This window comes from Callithrix jacchus, chromosome 2, assembly GCF_049354715.1.
Source record: "Callithrix jacchus isolate 240 chromosome 2, calJac240_pri, whole genome shotgun sequence".
NCBI lineage: Eukaryota > Metazoa > Chordata > Mammalia > Primates > Cebidae > Callithrix > Callithrix jacchus.
Window position 1 is genome coordinate 15,332,055 of NC_133503.1, and position 18,451 is coordinate 15,350,505.

Below are 18,451 nucleotides of genomic sequence, written 5' to 3' on the forward strand. Positions count from 1 at the left end.
TTTCCTGTGGAAGGCTCAGGGGAACAGAGACCAGGAGGTGCTTCAGCTGACCCCACTGGGGGCAGGCCCTGCCTGTGGCGATGGCTAGTGGAGTTCTGTTTCTGTGCTGGAAAGGGAGCTGACAAAGTTGGGACGAGAAACATCATGCTGGAATAGGTTAATTACACAAAATGAAACTCATTTGTGTGAATGATGATAAAACACAATGCAAGACATTTTGGTATGATAATTGGTTTGACAAATTATATTTCTGGAGTCAAAATATACAGACATGCTCCTTGAAAAATTATGCAGGCATAACACAGATTGGAGGTTGGTTTAGAACATACTGTGTAAGTTTACCATTATCAGGAGCTCCTCAAATTACTGTCAGGAGCAGTCATGTGGTGTCGTGGAGAGCAATGCATAAAGCAAGCTTCCAGCCCACTGCTAAATACAGAGACCATATGGATGCCTACTGGGACGTACACATTAGGGACTTCAATTAAAGGGAGATGGCAAGTTTTATCTTGTTTGCTGGAAAGTGGTTTCCGTTCAGCCAGGGACCTGGCCTTTTCTATGTCTATTCCTGATCCTTGTTAGACTGGAAAGGGGTCTCGATGTAGACCCTAAGAGAGGGTTCCTGGACCTCACATAAGAAAGAATTTGGGGCGAGTCCATAAAGTGAAAGCAAGCTTATTAAGAAAGCAGAGGAACAGGCTGGGTGCAGTGGTTTATGCCTGTAATCCCAGCACTTTGGGAGGCTGAGGCGGGCACATCACTTGAGGTCAGGAGTTCGGGACCAGCTTGGCCAACATGGTGAAACCCTGTCTCTACTAGAAATATAAAAATTAGCCAGGGGTGGTGGTGTGCACCTGTAATCCCCACTACTCGGGAGGCTGAGGCAGGAGAACTGCTTGAACCCAGGAGGTGGAGGTTGCAGTGAGCCGAGATTGCACCACTACACTCGTCGGGGCAACGGAGCAAGACTCCATCTCAAATAATAATAATTATCATCATCATCATAAATAATAAAAAAAGTAAAGGAATAAAAGAATGACAGTGGCTCATGCCTGTAATCCCAGCACTTTGGGAGGCTGAGGTGGGCAGATCACCTGAGGTCAAAAGCTCAAGACCAGCCTGGCCAACATAGTGAAACCCGTCTCCATTTTTCTTTTAAAAAAAAAATTTTTTTTTTAAATTTTCTTATTTTGACAGCAAACCAAATACCATGAAACCCTGTCTCTACTAAAAATACAAAAATTAGCCAGGCATGGTGGCATGCACCTGTAGTCCCAGCTACTTGGGAGGCTGAGTCAGGAGAATCGCTTGAACCTGGGAGGCAGAGGTCGCAGGGAGCCAAGATTGTGCCACTGCACTCCAGGCTGAGTGACAGAGTGAGAGCCTCTGTCTCAAAAAAATAAAAAAATAAAAATTAGCCGGGCGTGGTGGTGGGCTCCTATAATCCTAGTTACTCAGGAGGCAAGGCAGGAGAATCACTTGAACCCAGGAGGCAGAGGGTGCAGTGAGCTGAGATCGCGCCACTGCACTGCACCCTGGGTGACAGAATGAGACTCTGTCTCATAAAAAATAGTAACAATAAATTAAAAATAACAAAAAGCAAAGGAATAAAAGAATGACTACTCCACAGGCAGAGCAGCAGCATGGGCTGCTGGGCTGAGTATACTTATAGTTTACTTCTTGGTTCTGTGCTAAACAAGGGGTGGATTTTTCATGAGTTTCCCAGGTAAGCGGAGGGCAATTCCCGGAACCAAGGTATCCTCCCCTTTTTAGGCCATATAGGGTAACTTCCTGAGGTTGCCATGGCAGTGCCATCTATAAACTGTCATGGCACCAGTAGGAGTGTCTTTTAGCATGCTAATACATTATAATTAGCATATAATGCACAGTAAGGACAGGCAGAGGTCACTTTCATCACCATCGTGGTTTTGGCTGGCTTCTTTACCTACTGCATCATGTTTTATCAACAGGGGCTTTATGACCTGTATCTTGTGATAGTAAACCTCTTGACCTGTGACTGAGAATGCCCAGCCTCCTGGGAATGCAGCCCAGCCCTTCTCAGCCTCATTTTACCCAGCCCCTGTTCAAGATGGAGTCGCTCTGGTTCAAACGCTTCTGATCCTTGTACCGTAGCACCGACTTGATCAATTTATTCTACTGTGAAAGGAAAGTAAATCTCAGGACCCCAAGATCACTAAGCCAAAGAGAAAAGTCAAGCTGAGGATTGCATCAGACAAACCTGCCTCCTATCTTATTCTTCAATAAGATAGCTAGAAAGTTAAAAGGCGCTACATACCTCCCTCACAATTTGTCCACAAGGAAATTCCTTTTGGGCCTCAAGATTTTTGCCCTAAAACAGTTCTGATGAATTTTACCCTGGCAATGTAAATTGACAGCTTGTCTTCACAAGAACCAAGCAGGAAGTCATCCCTCTGCTCACTGAAGACAAATGTATATCTGATTGCTTCCTCTGCTCTATTGTTTATACAAAAATGCAGATTCACTGAGCCAGACAGTGACTAACGAGTAGGTGACTATTCCTCTACCCGCCCCACATGTAAATCGTGTATGCAGTGAAAGGCTGATCACAGACTCAAAAGAATGCTTCTGGCTGGGCACAGTGGCTCACACCTATAATCCCAGCACTTTGGGAGGCTGAAGCAGGTGGATCACCTGAGGTCATGGGTTTGAGACCAGTCTGGGCAACATGGCAAATTCCCATCTTTACTAAAAATACAAAAATTAGCCTGACATGGTGGCATACACCTGTAGTCCCAGCTACTCGGGAGGCTGAGAAAGGATAATCGCTTGAACCCAGAAGGCGGAGGCTGCAGTGAGCTGAGGTCTCACCACTGCACGGCAGCTTGGGCAACAGCATGAGACTCTCTCTCTCAAAAAGAACTTAGGGTATGGGGACATGGATCCCCCACCCCGGAATTCAGGAAAACTATATTGAACTTTGTCAGCACACATGAAAACTGCAAAGGGCCACAGAAAGCTCCTAATTCAATGTCTCTTTTAATACGGAAACTAAAGCTAAACAGGCGATAAATGGCTACAGAGTGTCACAGGCAGAACAGAACCCAGGGCTCCCTGCCTCCAGGCCGTTTCTGCAGCAGTCTAGTGACTACTCATCATCCTTCCACTAACAGCACCCTAATCTTCCTCTGAGGAAACACCCCCTGTGCCTGGTTGAGCCCTTTAGGTGGGCTCTGCCCACATCTCCAGATGAAGTCCACAAATACCAATCCCTCAGACCCAAGCTAAAGTCAAGGTCAGACACAGGACTCCGCAGAGCCACCCAGGGTGAACAGGACACTTTTCTTCCATTGGAGCTGGTCTATGTGAGGCTCCCCAAGACATGAAGGCCCAGGAAAAGCCTGTCTGCATCCCCAGAAATGAGACAGAACTGACAGATGTGTGTGTGGGGGGAAGGGTCACTAGGTCCAACCAGGTGACACTGCTTTAGCCTCAGTGTCAGGTACTAATTGGCCTTTCATCAGAAGCCCTTTTTTTGTTTTGTTTTGAGAAGGAGTTTCACTCTTGTTGCCGAGGCTAGAGTGCAGGGTTCAAGCGATTCTCCTGCCTCAGCCTCCCAAGTAGCTGGGATTACAGGTGCGTGCCACCAAGCCCAGCTAATGTTGTATTTTTACTAGAGATGGGGTTTCACGGTCTTGGCCAGGCTGGTCTCAAACTCCTGACCTCAGGTGATCCGCCCACCTTGGCCTCCCAAAGTGCTGGGATTACAAGCGTGAACCACCGCACCTGACCCAGACAGCTTTCTTTTTTTCTCCTTTCTCTATCCGTTTTTTTTTTTTTTGAGACGGAGTTTCGCTCTTGTTACCCAGGCTGGAGTGCAATGGCGCGATCTCGGCTCACCGCAACCTCCGCCTCCTGGGTTCAGGCAATTCTCCTGCCTCAGCCTCCTGAGTAGCTGGGATTACAGGCACGCACCACCACGCCCAGCTAATTTTTTGTATTTTTAGTAGAGACGGGGTTTCACCTTGTTGACCAGGATGGTCTCGATCTTTTGACCTCGTGATCCATCTGCCTCGGCCTCTCAAAGTGCTGGGATTACAGGCTTGAGCCATCGCGCCCGGCCTTCCTTTCTCTATCCTAACCTTGCCAGTTTTCTCCCAGGTGGGATAAAGTGGTTTCAAATCCCAGCTCCATCACGTACAACATGAGTGGTTCCACCTCTGAGCCTGTGTCCTCATCTGTAAAATGGGAATGACACTGCCAGCTCTTTGGGTTGCTGGGAGGATGAAATGAGAAGGCCCAAGTAAAGCACTTACATCAGTGCCCAGCACACAGCAGGCACATACATATTATCATTAATATATTAGGCCAGCTTGCACTGGGTGTTGTCACTGGCAATAGTTTGAGCAATCCAGGGCCTGTTATTGACACCACAGCATGCTATAGTCACAAAATCACATGTGCTTCCAGGAATCCTCCCAAAAGAGTAAAGCTTTAAGTGTAGTCCTGGGGGTTCAGTCAGGATGGTGGGAGAGATTGTAAAATTATAATAGTCACAAACCTTGGAAGGCCGGAAGGTTTTTGCAAAAGCCTTGGGAAGAAGGTTATGGCTAAGGCAGCCTAATTCCCTTTCCTTGTGCCAAAAACATATAGTAGGCCAGGTGCGGTGGCTCATGCCTGTAATCCCACCACTTTGGGAGGCTGTGAGGGGCAGATCACAAGGTCAGGAAATCGAGACCATCCTGGCTAACACAGTGACACTCTGTCTCTACTAAAAATACAAAAAATTAGCCAGGTGTGGTGGTTGGTGCCTGTAGTTCCAGTTACTTGGGAGGCTGAGGCAGGAGAATCACTTGAAACCAGGAGGCAGAGGTTGCAGTGAGCCGAGATCACGCCACTGCACTCCAGCCGGAGCAACCAGAGTGAGACTCCATCTCAAAAATAAAATAAAATAATAACATAGATACAAAGGAATGTAAACAAGTTTATCTAAATAAATTGGTTATTCATGTGGTCCTAAAACTAACCTTTGTTCAAGCCTGTAATCACAGCACTTTGGGAGGCCAAGGCGGGTGGATCACGAGGTCAACAGATCAAGACCATCCTGGTCAACATGGTGAAACCCCGTCTCTACTAAAAATGCAAAAAAATTAGCTGGGCACGGTGGCGCGTGCCTGTAATCCCAGCTACTCAGGAGGCTGAGGCAGGAGAATTGCCTGAACCCAGGAGGCGGAGGTTGCGGTGAGCCGAGATCGCGCCATTGCACTCCAGCCTGGGTAACAAGAGCGAAACTCCGACTCAAAAAAACAAAAAAACTAACCTTTAATCATTCGCAGGACAGATGGCTCTCTGGGGGGCGGGCAACCAGGTTTGTTACAAACAAATTATGTTTGCTTTAGGTCTCAAACCTGGCCACATTATCCACAAGTGTGTTGACTCAGAGCCTCTGTTATTAAATCTATACTGAATAAATGCCTGGAGCGCCAGCTGGTCAGGGTCGGCGCCTGCTAACTCTCTCTGCAGTGTCGGTGGCCATGGACCCCTAGCCTGCTCTTTCACTGTATTCTATGTTTGAGTGCATTTGTTCATCCGTCGCTGGCTCTGGGTCCGCAGGTCGGACCCCGACATGTAGTGTGTGCAAGGACTACGTCTCAGTTCGATGGAGACCAGGAAGACACCCGTTCCCCGCGTCATCTCCACGCCACACGCCGCTCCTCAGGTCGTGGCAGCGCCGCGTACCCAGGTACCCTCCCGGCCACCCCTTCTCCTCGCCTGCGGGCCGCGTCCATACCGCCTTCTCTGCTCCTGCAGGCCGTATCCTGGGAGGCGGCCGGGGACTCCGCGGGCCGCCGCCGCCAGAGAAAACGCTGGAACTCGCTTCAGCCGACTAGGGACTCTTGACCTGGCGCAACCCCGGAAATGGGCGGGCGCGCGACCTCAAAACCTCTGACGCGACGTGCCGCAGCCAATCGCACACCCCAGGCCGCAGCGTCCTGGCGAGGCTGGCCAATGGGCGCGGGGCCTGATGCCGCTTCCGGCCCGTCCCCTTGCCCGGACCCCTGGAGGGCCGACCCGCTTATCCAGGCAGCCAAGGAGCAACGATCGCGACTCTGCCTCGCCCGGCGCCGGCCCAGGTTAGTGCAGCGCGGCGCCCCGGCTGCAGCGGCGGCCAGGGCCGTGGGATAGGTTGGGGAGAGGAAAGGCTGGACGCGCCGCCTTCCCCACCACCCCCAGGCTGTGTTTGCCTGGACACTCACGGGGAGGGAGGAAGGAGGGACAGCACTTGTCCTTTCGCCTGCACACCTGGAGAGTGCCGCTCCCTTCCCGCGCCCTGGAACGCCCACCGGCTAGCGCAGTGGCCAAGCAGGTGACGCCCTCACTCCAGCCTTTGGAAGGGAGCTGTAGGAGAAGCGGATCGCTGGATCCTGGTTGTTTTCAAGAATCACGCAGCAAGGGGCCTGCCTAGCCTTCTCCCTGGGCATTGATGGGAGCAAATCTGCTTGTCGTGAGATTAGCTTCGGCAGATGGTCAGGGCCAGGAGCTCCAACATTTGCTATTGGTGGAGTTGCAGGGGCCCCACCTGTCACCCAAGTGTACAGAACTGGCTGAGCGCCAGGCAGATTCAAGACACCTCCTGCCCGGCTGGGCTGGGCGGACCCTATTCTTCAGGAAAGAGTCAACGACCATGCAAATTCTGCTGCTGCTTCCCACCTTTTAGGTTCCCGATGTCGCTTTTGAGCAGCCCCTGCATCTTGCAGCCAGCGAGCTACGGTAGTAGGCATTGCCAACTCTGTGCACACCGGCTGGGAGTGACAGTGTAATAGAAAAACAAGCAAGAAACCTTTTAGGAAGGACTCCTAAGGCTGAGAGGAAGTAAGTGCTTGGGAAGTGTTCTTGGGACCTCGCCTTTTCCTTCACCACATTTCTGTCCCCGCTTATCTTGGGTGCTTTTTTTTTGGTCTCTGAAAGGATCTCTGAATAAACCAATACAGAAAGGCAGATGGCTTTGGGGGAATGAGCAGACCTTCTTCGTGGAACAACTGAAGGTTCAACTCACATTCATTCTGTAGAAATTCTTGGTGAATTAGAGGCTGCTGATTTGGAAGATTTTCCTCTGTCCCTCTAACCCTACAAAACACAGAAGTCCCAGGATCCCTGAATCATGGGACTTCATGCTCCAACCCCCCTTTCAAGAGTCCTCTGACCCAGTGACACTGCACAAGTAGTCTGATCAGCTCACAGGCAGAAAGTGGCCCGTGAGGAGCTACTGGGAGCCTCCTGGCAGAGGCAGAAAGAAACTGTGGCTGACCAAGCATGTTTACAGATGTCAGCTCTAGCTGGGAAGTGATGGGTCACCTGGGTCTCCACTCTAAAGGGAATTTGTAAATACAACAGCCCCCACCCCTTCCTTTCACTGTAGCAGAGTCTCCTTCCATTAACTGACCTGAAGGTTCAATTGTGTCTATAGAGGAAATGAATGCTTAGTCATTTCTCTGAAGGAAATTCAAAGTCTCCTTTCATTGAGCTCAACTTGCAGACTGAGTCTAACTAAACTGCTTGCTTATCCAGTGAATTCTGAGCTATCTTTGTTTTTTTGTTGTTGTTGTCATTTGTTTTCCTCTTTGAGATAGGGTCTCCCTCTGCTGCCCAGGCTGGAGTGCAATGGCACAATCATAGCTCACTGTATCCTCAAACTCCTGGGCTCAAGTGATCCTCCTGCCTCAGCCTCCCAAGTAGCTAGGATCACAGGCACGAGACACCATACTCAGCTAATTTTTCTTTTTTTTTCACTTTTTATTTTTGTAGAGATGGGGTCTCCCTGTGTTGCTAGGCTGGTCTTGAATTCTTGGGCCCAAGCAATCAGCTTCAAAAAGTGCTGGGATTCTAGGCATGAGCTACTGCTCCTGGCCTCTCAGCTGTCTTTGAAGACTAACATATTTAACACTATAGAAAGTGACAATTAAAAAAAACAACAAAAAAAAAAACCTTCATCTTGCCCCAGCATTTTATTGAAGATTTTCACACATACAGCCAAGTTGAAAGAATTATACAGTCAGCATCCTCATCCCACCAGCTAGATTCTACTATTGATGCTTTACTTGCCTTATCACGTATCTGTCCACCAATCATGACCTTACTTTTTAAGTTATTTATTTATAGTATTTGTTTTCCCTGGAGAAGTATTTCTATCTCAGATCAGGGAGTTGGCAGTGTGTTCCAAGTAGGTGGTGGTGATTATCCTTAAATGTTGTTTCAACACCCACTGTGTACAGAGATTATGGAAATGAAGAGGCCTAAGATAGACCAGAAAGGGACTTGGTTTTGTTTTTTTGTTTTTGTTTTTTTGAGACAGAGTCTCGCTCTGTTGCCCAGGCTGGAGTGTAGTGGCATGATCTTAGCTCACTGTAGCCTCCACCTCCCCAGTTCAAGCAGTTCTCCTGCCTCAGCCTCCCAACTATCTGGGATTACAGGTGCGCACCACCATGTGTAGTTAATTTTTGTAGTTTTGATAGAGGTGGGGTTTCATCATGTTGGCCAAACTGGTCTCGAACTCCTGACCTCAGTTGATCCACTTGCCTCAGCCTCCCAAAGTGCTGGGATTATAGGCATGGGCCACTGTGCCCGGCCGTGGTTTTTTATTTTTTACTTTTATGTTTTGAGACAGAGTTTTGCTTTCTCACCTAGGCTGGAGTAGTCTCCCAATCTCAGCTCTCTGTAGCCTCAACCTCCCAGGCTCAAGTGATCCTCCCATCTCAGCCTCCCAAGTAGCTGGGACTACAGGAGCACACCATCATACCCAGCTAATTTTTGCATTTTTTTGTAGAGACAGGGTTTCACCATGTTGCCCGGGCTGATCTTGAACCCCTAGGCTAAAGGGATCCAACCACCTCAGTCTCCCAGAGTGCTGGGTTTACAGACTTGAGCCACTGCAGCCTGCTGATTTTTTATTTTTTAAGAGATGGAAAAGAAGTGGCAGTCTGTGGCAAGAAGTGGCAACTAACAATGCCGAATAAAAAATAAATAACACCAAGTACAAATGCCAAGTGACATCAATAGTAGTCACTGAACTCTTGCTGGGTACTGAACACTTTATTAAAATCTCTGTGGCCATATTATCTCATTTAATTCTCATAACGAATAGGTATATATGTTACTATCCCATTCTGCCTTTTTTATTTTTTTTTAGATGGAATTTCACTCTGTCACCCAGGCTAGAGGGCAGTGGCACAATCTTGGCTCACTGTACCCTATGGCTCCTGAGTTCAAGCAATTCTCCTGTCTCAGCCTTCTGAGTAGTTGGGACTATGGGCCCATGCCACCACGCCTAGGTAAATTTTATATTTTTAGTAGAGACGGGGTTTCACCATGTTGCCCAGGCTGATCTCAAACTCCTGACCTCAAGCGATCCACCTGCCTAGGCCTCCCAAGATGCTGGGATTACAGGCATGAGCCACCATGCCGAGCCCCATTCTGCCTTGTATACACTAGGAAATTAAGGCACAGAGCCGTTAGTTAGCTTCTGGTGGTACAAGAAAGTGAGGATACCAGAATGCAGCATTCTGAGATCTAGGCAGCTCTGAACTCTCTTAGTCACTGTGAAGATGCCAGAGGGACCCTCAGGCCTGAGTGAGGCATGAAGGGGTAACTGGAGGTTACCAGGGGTCCCAACTCAAGCCCCTGGACAAAGATGCCAGTTTCAAATGGTGCCAGAAGGCTGGTGTTCTGATTTTCGTATGTTTGATGGGCCTTGGTGCGCTGGGGTGGCCACTCCATGAGGGGTTGTTACTGCCTGGGCTCTCTCCATTCTGCTGGGCGTCTCCCTCCTGTTTTTCTCCTCCCCTTCCTGTCATGGGAATTTCCCAGAGCCGAGCTTTTGTTCTGCTTCCTATATTCCCGTTTCTCATCCTCTCTCTCACTTCCTTCTCAGCCTGCATTCTGTCTTCTTAATGTTTATAAGATATGCCTTGCCCTGGCCAGGGGTGGGGGCTCATACCTGTAATCCCAGCACTTTGGGAGGCTGAGGTGGATGGATCACCAGAGGTCAGGAGTTCGAGACCAGCCTGGCCAACATGGCGAAACCCTGTCTCTACTAAAAATACAAAAATGGGCCAGATGTGGTGCTGCAAAGGTCTATAACCCCAGCTACTTGGGAGGCTGAGGTAGGAGAATCACTTGAACCCAGAAGGCAGAAGTTGCAGTGAGCCGAGATGGCACCATCACGCCAGCCTAGGAAACAGAGGAAGACTCTTGTCTTAAAAAAAAAAAAAAAAAAAAAAAGATATACCTTGTACCCAAAGAGCCAGTTTTCTTTTTTTGAGACAGAGTCTCACTTTGTCGCCCAGACTGTAATGCAGTGGCTTGCTCTTGTCTCACTGCAACCTCCGCCTCCTGGTTCAAGGGATTCTCCTGCCCAGTCTCCTGAGTGGCAGGGATTACAGGTATGTGCCACTGCACTTGGCTAATTTTTGCATTTTTTCAGTAGAGACGGGGTCTCACCATGTTGGCCAGGCTGGTCTGGAACTTGGCCTCAGGTGATCAGTCCACTTCAACCTCCCAAAGTGCTGGGATCACAGGTGTGAGCCACTATGCCTAACCTATTTTTTTTTTTTTTGGTGGATGGCAGCTGCTCTATTTTCAGATGTACTTCTATCTCATGCCATCATCACAGTCACCCAGCCATCTGGAGCACCCGCATGGCTCTGGCATGCTGCAGGAACGCGGGCCCAGCCTCCAGGCACCTAAATAAACCCTGCCTGTCTCCGATTGCTCTGGTTTTTAAGTCAGACTGGTTGTGTCTTCATCTGTAGGTGCTTTCCTCTCTTTGGGCCCTGGGGCAGTGTCTTGGGTTGGATCTGGGAGCCGCCCTGTTGGGCAGAGCTTCTCCTGCAATGGCCCCTGTGGCTTCATCCTGTAGCTCTGTGTTTGGCTACATTGTATCTGGCCATGTGGCCCTGCCACAGTGGAAAGACTGTTCCTACCAGGAGCCAGGGCTCCAGGAAGGACACCCATGAGAGCAACAGCACTATTAGCCTTGGAGGTGGGGCCAGGCGTGGCCAGTGGCAGAGCTTAGAAAAGCCTTGGCTATACCTAAAAAGCACAGAGGAGAAGGAGGAGAGAAAGGGCTGGGTGCATTGGCTCATGCCTATAATCCCAGTGCTTCGGGAGGCCAAGGTGGGAGGACCACTTGAGGCCAGGAGTTCAAGACCAGCCTGGGCAACCTAGCGAGAGCCCATCTCTACAAAAAATTTAAAAAATTAGCCAGGTATGGTGGCACATGCCTGTAGTCCCATCCACACAGGAGGCTGACGCAGGAGGATGGCTTGAGCTCAGGAGTTCAAGGCTATAGTGAGCTGTGACTGCACCACTGCACTCTAGCGCAACAGAGCAAGATCCTCTCTCTAAAAAATAAAAAAAAAAAGAGAAAAAAAGAAGAAAGAAAGGAGTGGAGAATGGCAGAAGAAGAAAGCCTGGGGAAGAGGAGGGAGTCACTGAGGGAGCATAAAGAGAATACCTCTATGTCCTTGATTCACATGGTCACATTGGCTATGGCTAGAATGCCAGGCCTGTGTAAATGCCCTCACCATGCCCAGATAGAGGTCAGCATAGGGAAAGGAGACCTGCCCACTAGGGAAGGGGCGCCTGGGGAGGCAGTGAGGTAGTTACATCTTTTGAGATTCAACTAAATCTGTAAGCTTTCATTGATTCTTTTGAAAACAAAAATCTGGCCAGGCGTGGTGGCTCAAGTCCCTAATCCCAGCAGTTTGGGAGGCCCAGATGGGAGGATTGTTTGAGGTCAGGAGTTTGAGACCAGCTTGGGCAACATAGTGAGAATCTGTCTCTAAAAAAGATTTTTTTAGAATTAGCTGGGTATGGTGGTGCATGCCTATTGTCCCAGCTACTTGGGAGGCTAAAGCAGGAGGATTGCTAGAGCCAGGAGTCAAGGCCGCAAAGAGCTGTGATCAAACCACTGCACTCCAGCCTGGGCATCCAAGTGGGACCCTCTCTCTACTTTTTAAATTCTTTTTTTTCGGACAGAGTCTCACTCTGTTGCCCAGGCTGCAGTGGAGTGGCACTGTCTCGGCTCATTGCAACCTCCATCTCCTGGGTTCAAGCCATTCTCCTGCCTCAGCCTCCTGAGTAGCTGAGACTACAGGCACACACCCACATGCCTGGCTAATTCTTGTATTTTTAGTAGTAGAGATGAGGTTTGACCATGTTGGCCAGGCTGTTCTTGAACTCCTAACCTCAAGTGATATATTTTTTAAAATTCTTTCAAAAACAAAGAAGAGGCCGGTTATGGTGGTTCACACCTGTAATCCCAGCACTTTGGGTGGCCAAGGCAGGAGGATCACCTGAGGTCAGGAGTTTGAGACCAGCCTGGCCAAATGGTAAAATCACATCTCTACTAAAAATACAAAAATTAGCCAGGCATGGTAGTGCGCACCTGTAGTCCCAGCTACTGGGGGAGCTGAGGCAGGAGAATCATATGAACCCAGAGGTGGAGGCTACAGTGAGCAGAGATTGCACCATTGCATTCTAGCCTGGATGATAGAGCAAGACTCTGTCTCCTAAAAAAAATGAAAAATTAAAATAAATAAACAAAACACAAGTAATAGTCACAGTAGAAGTCTCTGTGGTTAGTCCGGGCACAGTGGGTCACGCCTGTAATCCCAGCACTTTGGGAGTCCAAGGCAGGACTCCCAGATTTTTGTATTTTTAGTAGTAGAGATGAGGTTTGACCAGCCTGACCAACATGGAGAAACCCTGTCTCTAAAAATAATAATAATAATAATAATAATAATAATAATAATGTCTCTGAAAACAATAATAAAAAGAAGTCTTGAACTCCTAACCTCAAGTGATCTATTTTTTTAAATTCTTTCAAAAACAAAGAAGAGGCTGGGTATGGTGGTTCACGCCTGTAATCCCAGCACTTTGGGAGGCCAAGGCAGGAGAATCACTTGACTCTGATGTCCCTGGGCTGGGATCCTGGGTACTGACCCTCATCCTCTGCCACAGGTTACCTCCAGCTGCCACCATGCCCAACTCAGTACTGTGGGCAGTGGACCTCTTCGGGAGAGTGTACACGCTGTCCACAGCTGGCCAGTACTGGGAGCTGTGCAAGGACGCCCATCTGGAGTTCAAGCGCGTCAGCGCCACCACGCAGTGCTGCTGGGGCATTGCCTGTGACAACCAAGTCTATGTGTACGTGTGTGCCAGCGATGTCCCCATCCGCCGCCGTGAGGAGGCCTATGAGAATCAGGTAGAGTCCCTCATGGTTAGAGTTGCTGAGTGGGTCATTTTGCTGCGTTATTGGTTAAAATGACAAACCACAGGCTGGGTGTAGTGGCTCACACCTGTAATTCCAGCACTTTGGGTGGCCAAGGCAGGCGAATCATGAGGTCAGGAGTTCGAGACCAGCCTGGCCAATACGGTGAAACCTCGTCTCTACTAAAAATACAAAAATTACCTGGGCGTGGTAACGCGTACCTGTAGTCCCAACTACTCAGGAGGCTGAGGCAGGAGGATTGCTTGAGCCTGGGAGGTCAAGGCTGCAGTAAGCGATAATTGTGCACAGCACTCCAGCCTGGGCAACAGAGTAAGACCCTGTCCTCCTGCACCCGCTGAAAAAATCCAAGTTGCAGAGCATCCAGGGTCTTTGAGGCTGAAGCCACCATTGTGTCCTCACCAAAGCGGGCTGGCCAGGTCCCCACGAGGACAGGCTCCAGTGGTTTCCGGGAGCCCAGGATAAGGTGTGCCCTCCAATGCCTGGCAGGGAGGTTCTTTGCCCTTTGGGGCCGTGCTGATGTATTTGCTGGCTCGTGATGAAGAGGCGTGGGGGTCCCCAGTCACTGGGTCCCACGTAGGCTCTCTGCTCACTTCCTATTCTGGAAATCAATGAGGGGGCCAGCTGGTCAGGGTCAGCTGGCCCTGGAGATGCCCGGCCCACCTGGGTTCCCAGCCAGCAGGCTTGGGTCCAAGGCCGCCCCTGTGTCCCTGGCCCTCAGCGCTGGAACCCCGTGGGCGGCTTCTGTGAGAAGCTCCTGCTGAGTGACCGCTGGCTGTGGAGTGACGTGAGTGGGCTCCAGCACCGGCCACTGGACGGGGTGGCTCTGCCCTCACCGCACTGGGAGTGGGAGTCCGACTGGTACGTGGATGAGAACTTTGGAGGGGAACCCACCGAGAAAGGGGTAGGTGAATTTGGTACCCCTCGTGGCTGCCCTGTGGGGAGGGGTCTCCTGGGGCCCCACCTGTCCCCACCATGCTTCTGTCCCTGCACCCTGTGGTGCCTGAGCTTTGCTTGCTGCGGCGGGATGGGAGCTTGGGTGCTTCAGGCCGCGCCCTCCCTCCCCACCTTCTCCAGCTCTTCAAACGCCTTCCCCGCAGAGCCTGAGAACTACTGCCTTGGTGTTTTAGGGGTGGACGTACGCCATTGACTTTCCTGCCACCTACACGAGAGACAAGAAGTGGAATTCTTGTGTGCGGCGCCGGAAGTGGATCCGGTACAGGAGATACAAGTCCCGGGACATCTGGGCCAAGGTCTTCATGCCTGAATGTGGTTTGAGGGCAGGACAGGGATAGGATAGACTGTCACATGCAGCCTCCTCTCCACTGTTCCCACCTGTGCACCAGGGGACACCACACCCATCCCAGAACCTGGCCTGTGAGCTGTTTCCTGTCCCGGGAACACCACAGCACTGGGTGTTCCTTTACTTGGGAGATGGTCACCCAGAAGGCCAGGCCAGGCCTAGGATAGCACTGACCCTGGTGTTCAAGCTGCTCTGTCCCAGACCAAGCCTCTGTCTGGCACTTTGTCCTCCCCCCCATCCAAGGGAGGCACCTCTGGCTCTAGTGTTGCACTACAACCCAAAGAATCTCCCAGCTTAGGGAAGACAGGCCCAGACTCAGGTCTTGCCGTGGCCTCCAATGAGCGAAGGCCTCCCTGGGGAGTCCAGGGCTGAGAGGTGGGGCTGCCCATGGAACTGGAAACAGCCTAGAGACCAGGAAGCTGGCCCTATTTTTTTTTTTGAGACGGAGTCTCACTCTCACCCAGGCTGCAGTGCAGTGGTGCGATCTTGGCCAACTGCAACCTCTGCCTCCTGGCTTCAAGTGATTCTCTGCCTCAGCCTCCCAAGTAGCTGGGATTACAGGCGCCTGTCACCACGCCTGGCTAATTTTTTTATACCTTTTTTTTTTAGTAGCGACAGGGTTTCACCATCTTGGCCAGGCTGGTCTTGAACTCCTAACTTCATAATTCACTCGCCTCACTGTCCCAAAGTGCTGGGATTATGAGTGTGAGCCACCATGCCTGGCCCCTGTTTTGTTTGTTTGTTTGTTTGTTTGTTTGTTTGTTTGTTTGTTTGTTTTAAGAGATGGGGTCTTGCTCTGTTGCCCAGACTGGAGTGCAGTGGTGCACTCATAGCTCGAGCTCAAGCAGTTCTCCCACCTCAGCCTCCCAAGTAGCTGGGACTACAGTGATGCACCACCATACCCGGTTATTTTTTTTTTTTTTAAGACAGAGTCACGCTCTTGTTGCCCAGGCTAGAGTGCAATGGCGAGATCTCAGCTCACCGCAAACTCCACCTCCCGGGTTCAAGTGATTCTCCTGCCTCAGCCTCCCAAGTAACTGGGATTACAGGTGCCCTTCACCACACCCAGCTAGTTTTTTGTATTTTTGGTAGACACAGGGTTTCACTATGTTGGTCAGGCTAGTCTCAAACTCCTGAACACCCGCCTCGGCCTCCCAAAGTGCTGGGATTACAGGCATGAGCTGCCACACCCAGCCTTACCTGGTTAATTTTTAAATTTTTTGTAGAGGCTGGGTACTGTGGCTCATGCTTCTAATCCTAGCACTTGGGAGGCCAAGGCAGGTAGATCACTTGAGGCCAGGAGTTTGAGAGCAGCCTGGCCAAAATGGTGAAACCCCATCTCTACTAAAAATATAAAAATTAGCCTGGTTTGGTGGCATGTGCCTATAATCCCAGCTAGTTAGGAGGACTAAAAATACAAAACTTAGCCAGATGTGGTGGCACGAACCTGTAATCCCAGCTACTTGGGAGGCTGAGGCAGGAGAATTGCTTGAACCCAGGAGGCAGAGGTTGCAGTGAGCCAAGATTGCACCACTGCACTCCAGCCTGGGCAACAGAGCGAGACCCAGTTTCAAAAAGAAAATAGTAATAATTAAATAAAGTAAGTTTTTTGTAGAGATGAGGTCTTGCTATGTTGCCCAGGCTGGTCTTCAACTCCTGGCCTCAAGTAATCTTCTTGCCATGGCCTCTCAAAGCACTGGGAAGGCCAATGACTTTTGAAGACTTACACTGGCAGGGCCATGTTTTGTCATCAACCCCATTCTTAAGGCTGGGAACAGAGTCACAGAGGTCTGGTCACTGGGAAGCCCAGAGCCGAGACCCCGTATGCATCTGCCTTCCACACGGGGGCAGCAGTGACCACTCAGGGACGACTGTCCAGGCCTTGGCCAACAGGGAGGACGGGGCAGGGGCTCCCACAGTCCTGATGCTGCCTTCCCTGTGAATGTAGGCAGCTGTGGGCCGAGCTGGAGAATGGAGGTCTGGATAGCAGGTGGGCAGGAGGTGGGTGCGTGCCCAGGTGGCCACCGGGCGCTGACTGCTACCACTTCTCACATCCTTGCTTCAGATCCCCTCGAAGGATGACCCCAAGGAACTGCCCGACCCCTTCAATGACCTCTCTGTGGGGGGCTGGGAGATCATGGAGGAACCTGTGGGCCGCCTGTCAGTGTGGGCTGTGTCTCTGCAGGGCAGGGTAAGGCCAACCCCTCTCCCTGCCCCGGTTCCCCACCATCCCACCTCCTGTGGGGTCCTGTCCTGTTTACCCCATGGGTCTCGCTTGTCCCAGGAGCCCCAGCTCTCCCACCCCAGGTCTGCTCCTGGCCTTTCTCTTCTCTGAGCCCCCAATGTGCTCATCAGTGCCCAGCCTCAGCTCAAGTACCTTCAGTGTGGCCTCCAGACAGATTCTGAGCTCCTGCTGGAGCCCTGCTTGTGCCTCCCACATAGTCTTCAGGAATAATGTGGTCGTGGGTGTGTGGGTGATGGAAGGTGTGCCAGTGGACGGATGGGTGGAAGGTGTGCAGATGGATCTGTGTGTGGATGGAAGGGTGGATGGGTGGGTGTGTCGATGGATGGGTAGATGGGTGAGTCTGGATGGATGGATGGGTGGGTGGGTGTGTGGATGGATGGGTGAGTCTGGATGAATGGGTGTGTAGATGGATGAGTGGAGGATGGGTGTGTGGATGGAATGGGTGGGTAGGTGAGTGTATGTATGGATGGATAGGGGTGTGTGTATGTGTTGATGGAAGGAAGGTGTGCAGATGGGGGTGGGTGTATGGATGGATGGGGGGTGGGTGGGTGTATGGATGGATGTGTGGATAGATGGGTGGATGTGTGTGGATGGATGGGTGGGTGGGTGTGGATGGATGGGTGGGGGGTGTGTGGATAAATGGGTGGGTGGGTGTGTGGATAGATGAGTGAGTGGGTGTGTGGACAGATGGGTGGGTGTGTGGACGGATGGGTGGGTGGGTGTGTGGATGGATGGGTGGGGGGTGTGTGTGGATGGATGGGTGGTGGGTGTGTGGATAAATGGGTGGGTGGGTGTGTGGATAGATGAGTGAGTGGGTGTGTGGACAGGTGGGTGGGTATGTGGACAGATGGGTGGGTGTGTGGACGGATGGGTGGGTGGGTGTGGATGGATGGGTGGGGGGTGTGTGTGGATGGATGGGTGGTGGGTGTGTGGATAAATGGGTGGGTGGGTGTGTGGATAGATGAGTGAGTGGGTGTGTGGACAGGTGGGTGGGTATGTGGACAGATGGGTGGGTGTGTGGATGGATGGGTGGGTGGGTGTGGATGGATGGGTGGGGGGTGTGTGTGGATGGATGGGTGGTGGGTGTGTGGATAAATGGGTGGGTGGGTGTGTGGATAGATGAGTGAGTGGGTGTGTGGACAGGTGGGTGGGTATGTGGACAGATGGGTGGGTGTGTGGATGGATGGGTGGGTGGGTGTAGATGGATGGGTGAGTGGGTGTGTGGACAGGTGGGTGGGTGTGTGGATGGATGGGTGGGTGTGTTGATGGGTGGGCGGGTGGGTGGATGGACGGGTGGGTGAGTGTGTGTGTGTATGGATGGATGGTGTGTGGATGGATGGATGGATGGATGGGTGGGTGGGTGTGTGGATGGATGGGTGGGTGTGTTGATGGGTGGGCGGGTGGGTGGATGGATGGGTGGGTGAGTGTGTGTGTGTATGGATGGATGGTGTGTGGATGGATGGATGGATGGATGGATGGGTGGGTGGGTGGGTGTGTGGATAGATGAGTGAGTGGGTGTGTGGACAGGTGGGTGGGTGTGTGGATGGATGGGTGGGTGGGTGGCAGATCTGTGGCTGTTTAGAGAGAGGCAATCCTGTCTGAGGGAGTTTGTGAGCTAAGTAGAGGGATCAAAACA

At 51.1% G+C, this 18,451-nt stretch overlaps 1 protein-coding gene across 6 annotated transcripts in view; it reads left to right on the plus strand.

Annotated features, from left to right (window-relative positions):
* Positions 1-6,040: 6,040 nt before the first annotated feature.
* TECPR1 (tectonin beta-propeller repeat containing 1) overlaps positions 6,041-18,451 on the plus strand; it is a 37,416-nt gene continuing 25,005 nt past the window's right edge. For 2 of the 6 annotated variants that reach the window (XM_078357350.1, XM_078357352.1), the window contains exons 1-7: positions 6,041-6,113; positions 6,698-6,852; positions 6,949-7,025; positions 13,000-13,243; positions 13,989-14,171; positions 14,398-14,520; positions 16,636-16,761. In XM_078357350.1, coding sequence (XP_078213476.1) covers positions 13,019-13,243; positions 13,989-14,171; positions 14,398-14,520; positions 16,636-16,761 — 657 coding nt within the window. In that variant the 5' untranslated portion in view covers positions 6,041-6,113; positions 6,698-6,852; positions 6,949-7,025; positions 13,000-13,018. The remainder of the gene's footprint in view (positions 6,114-6,697; positions 6,853-6,948; positions 7,026-12,999; positions 13,244-13,988; positions 14,172-14,397; positions 14,521-16,635; positions 16,762-18,451) is intronic. The other 4 variants (XM_035282703.3, XM_078357351.1, XM_035282695.3 and 1 more) reach the window with 2 other exon arrangements.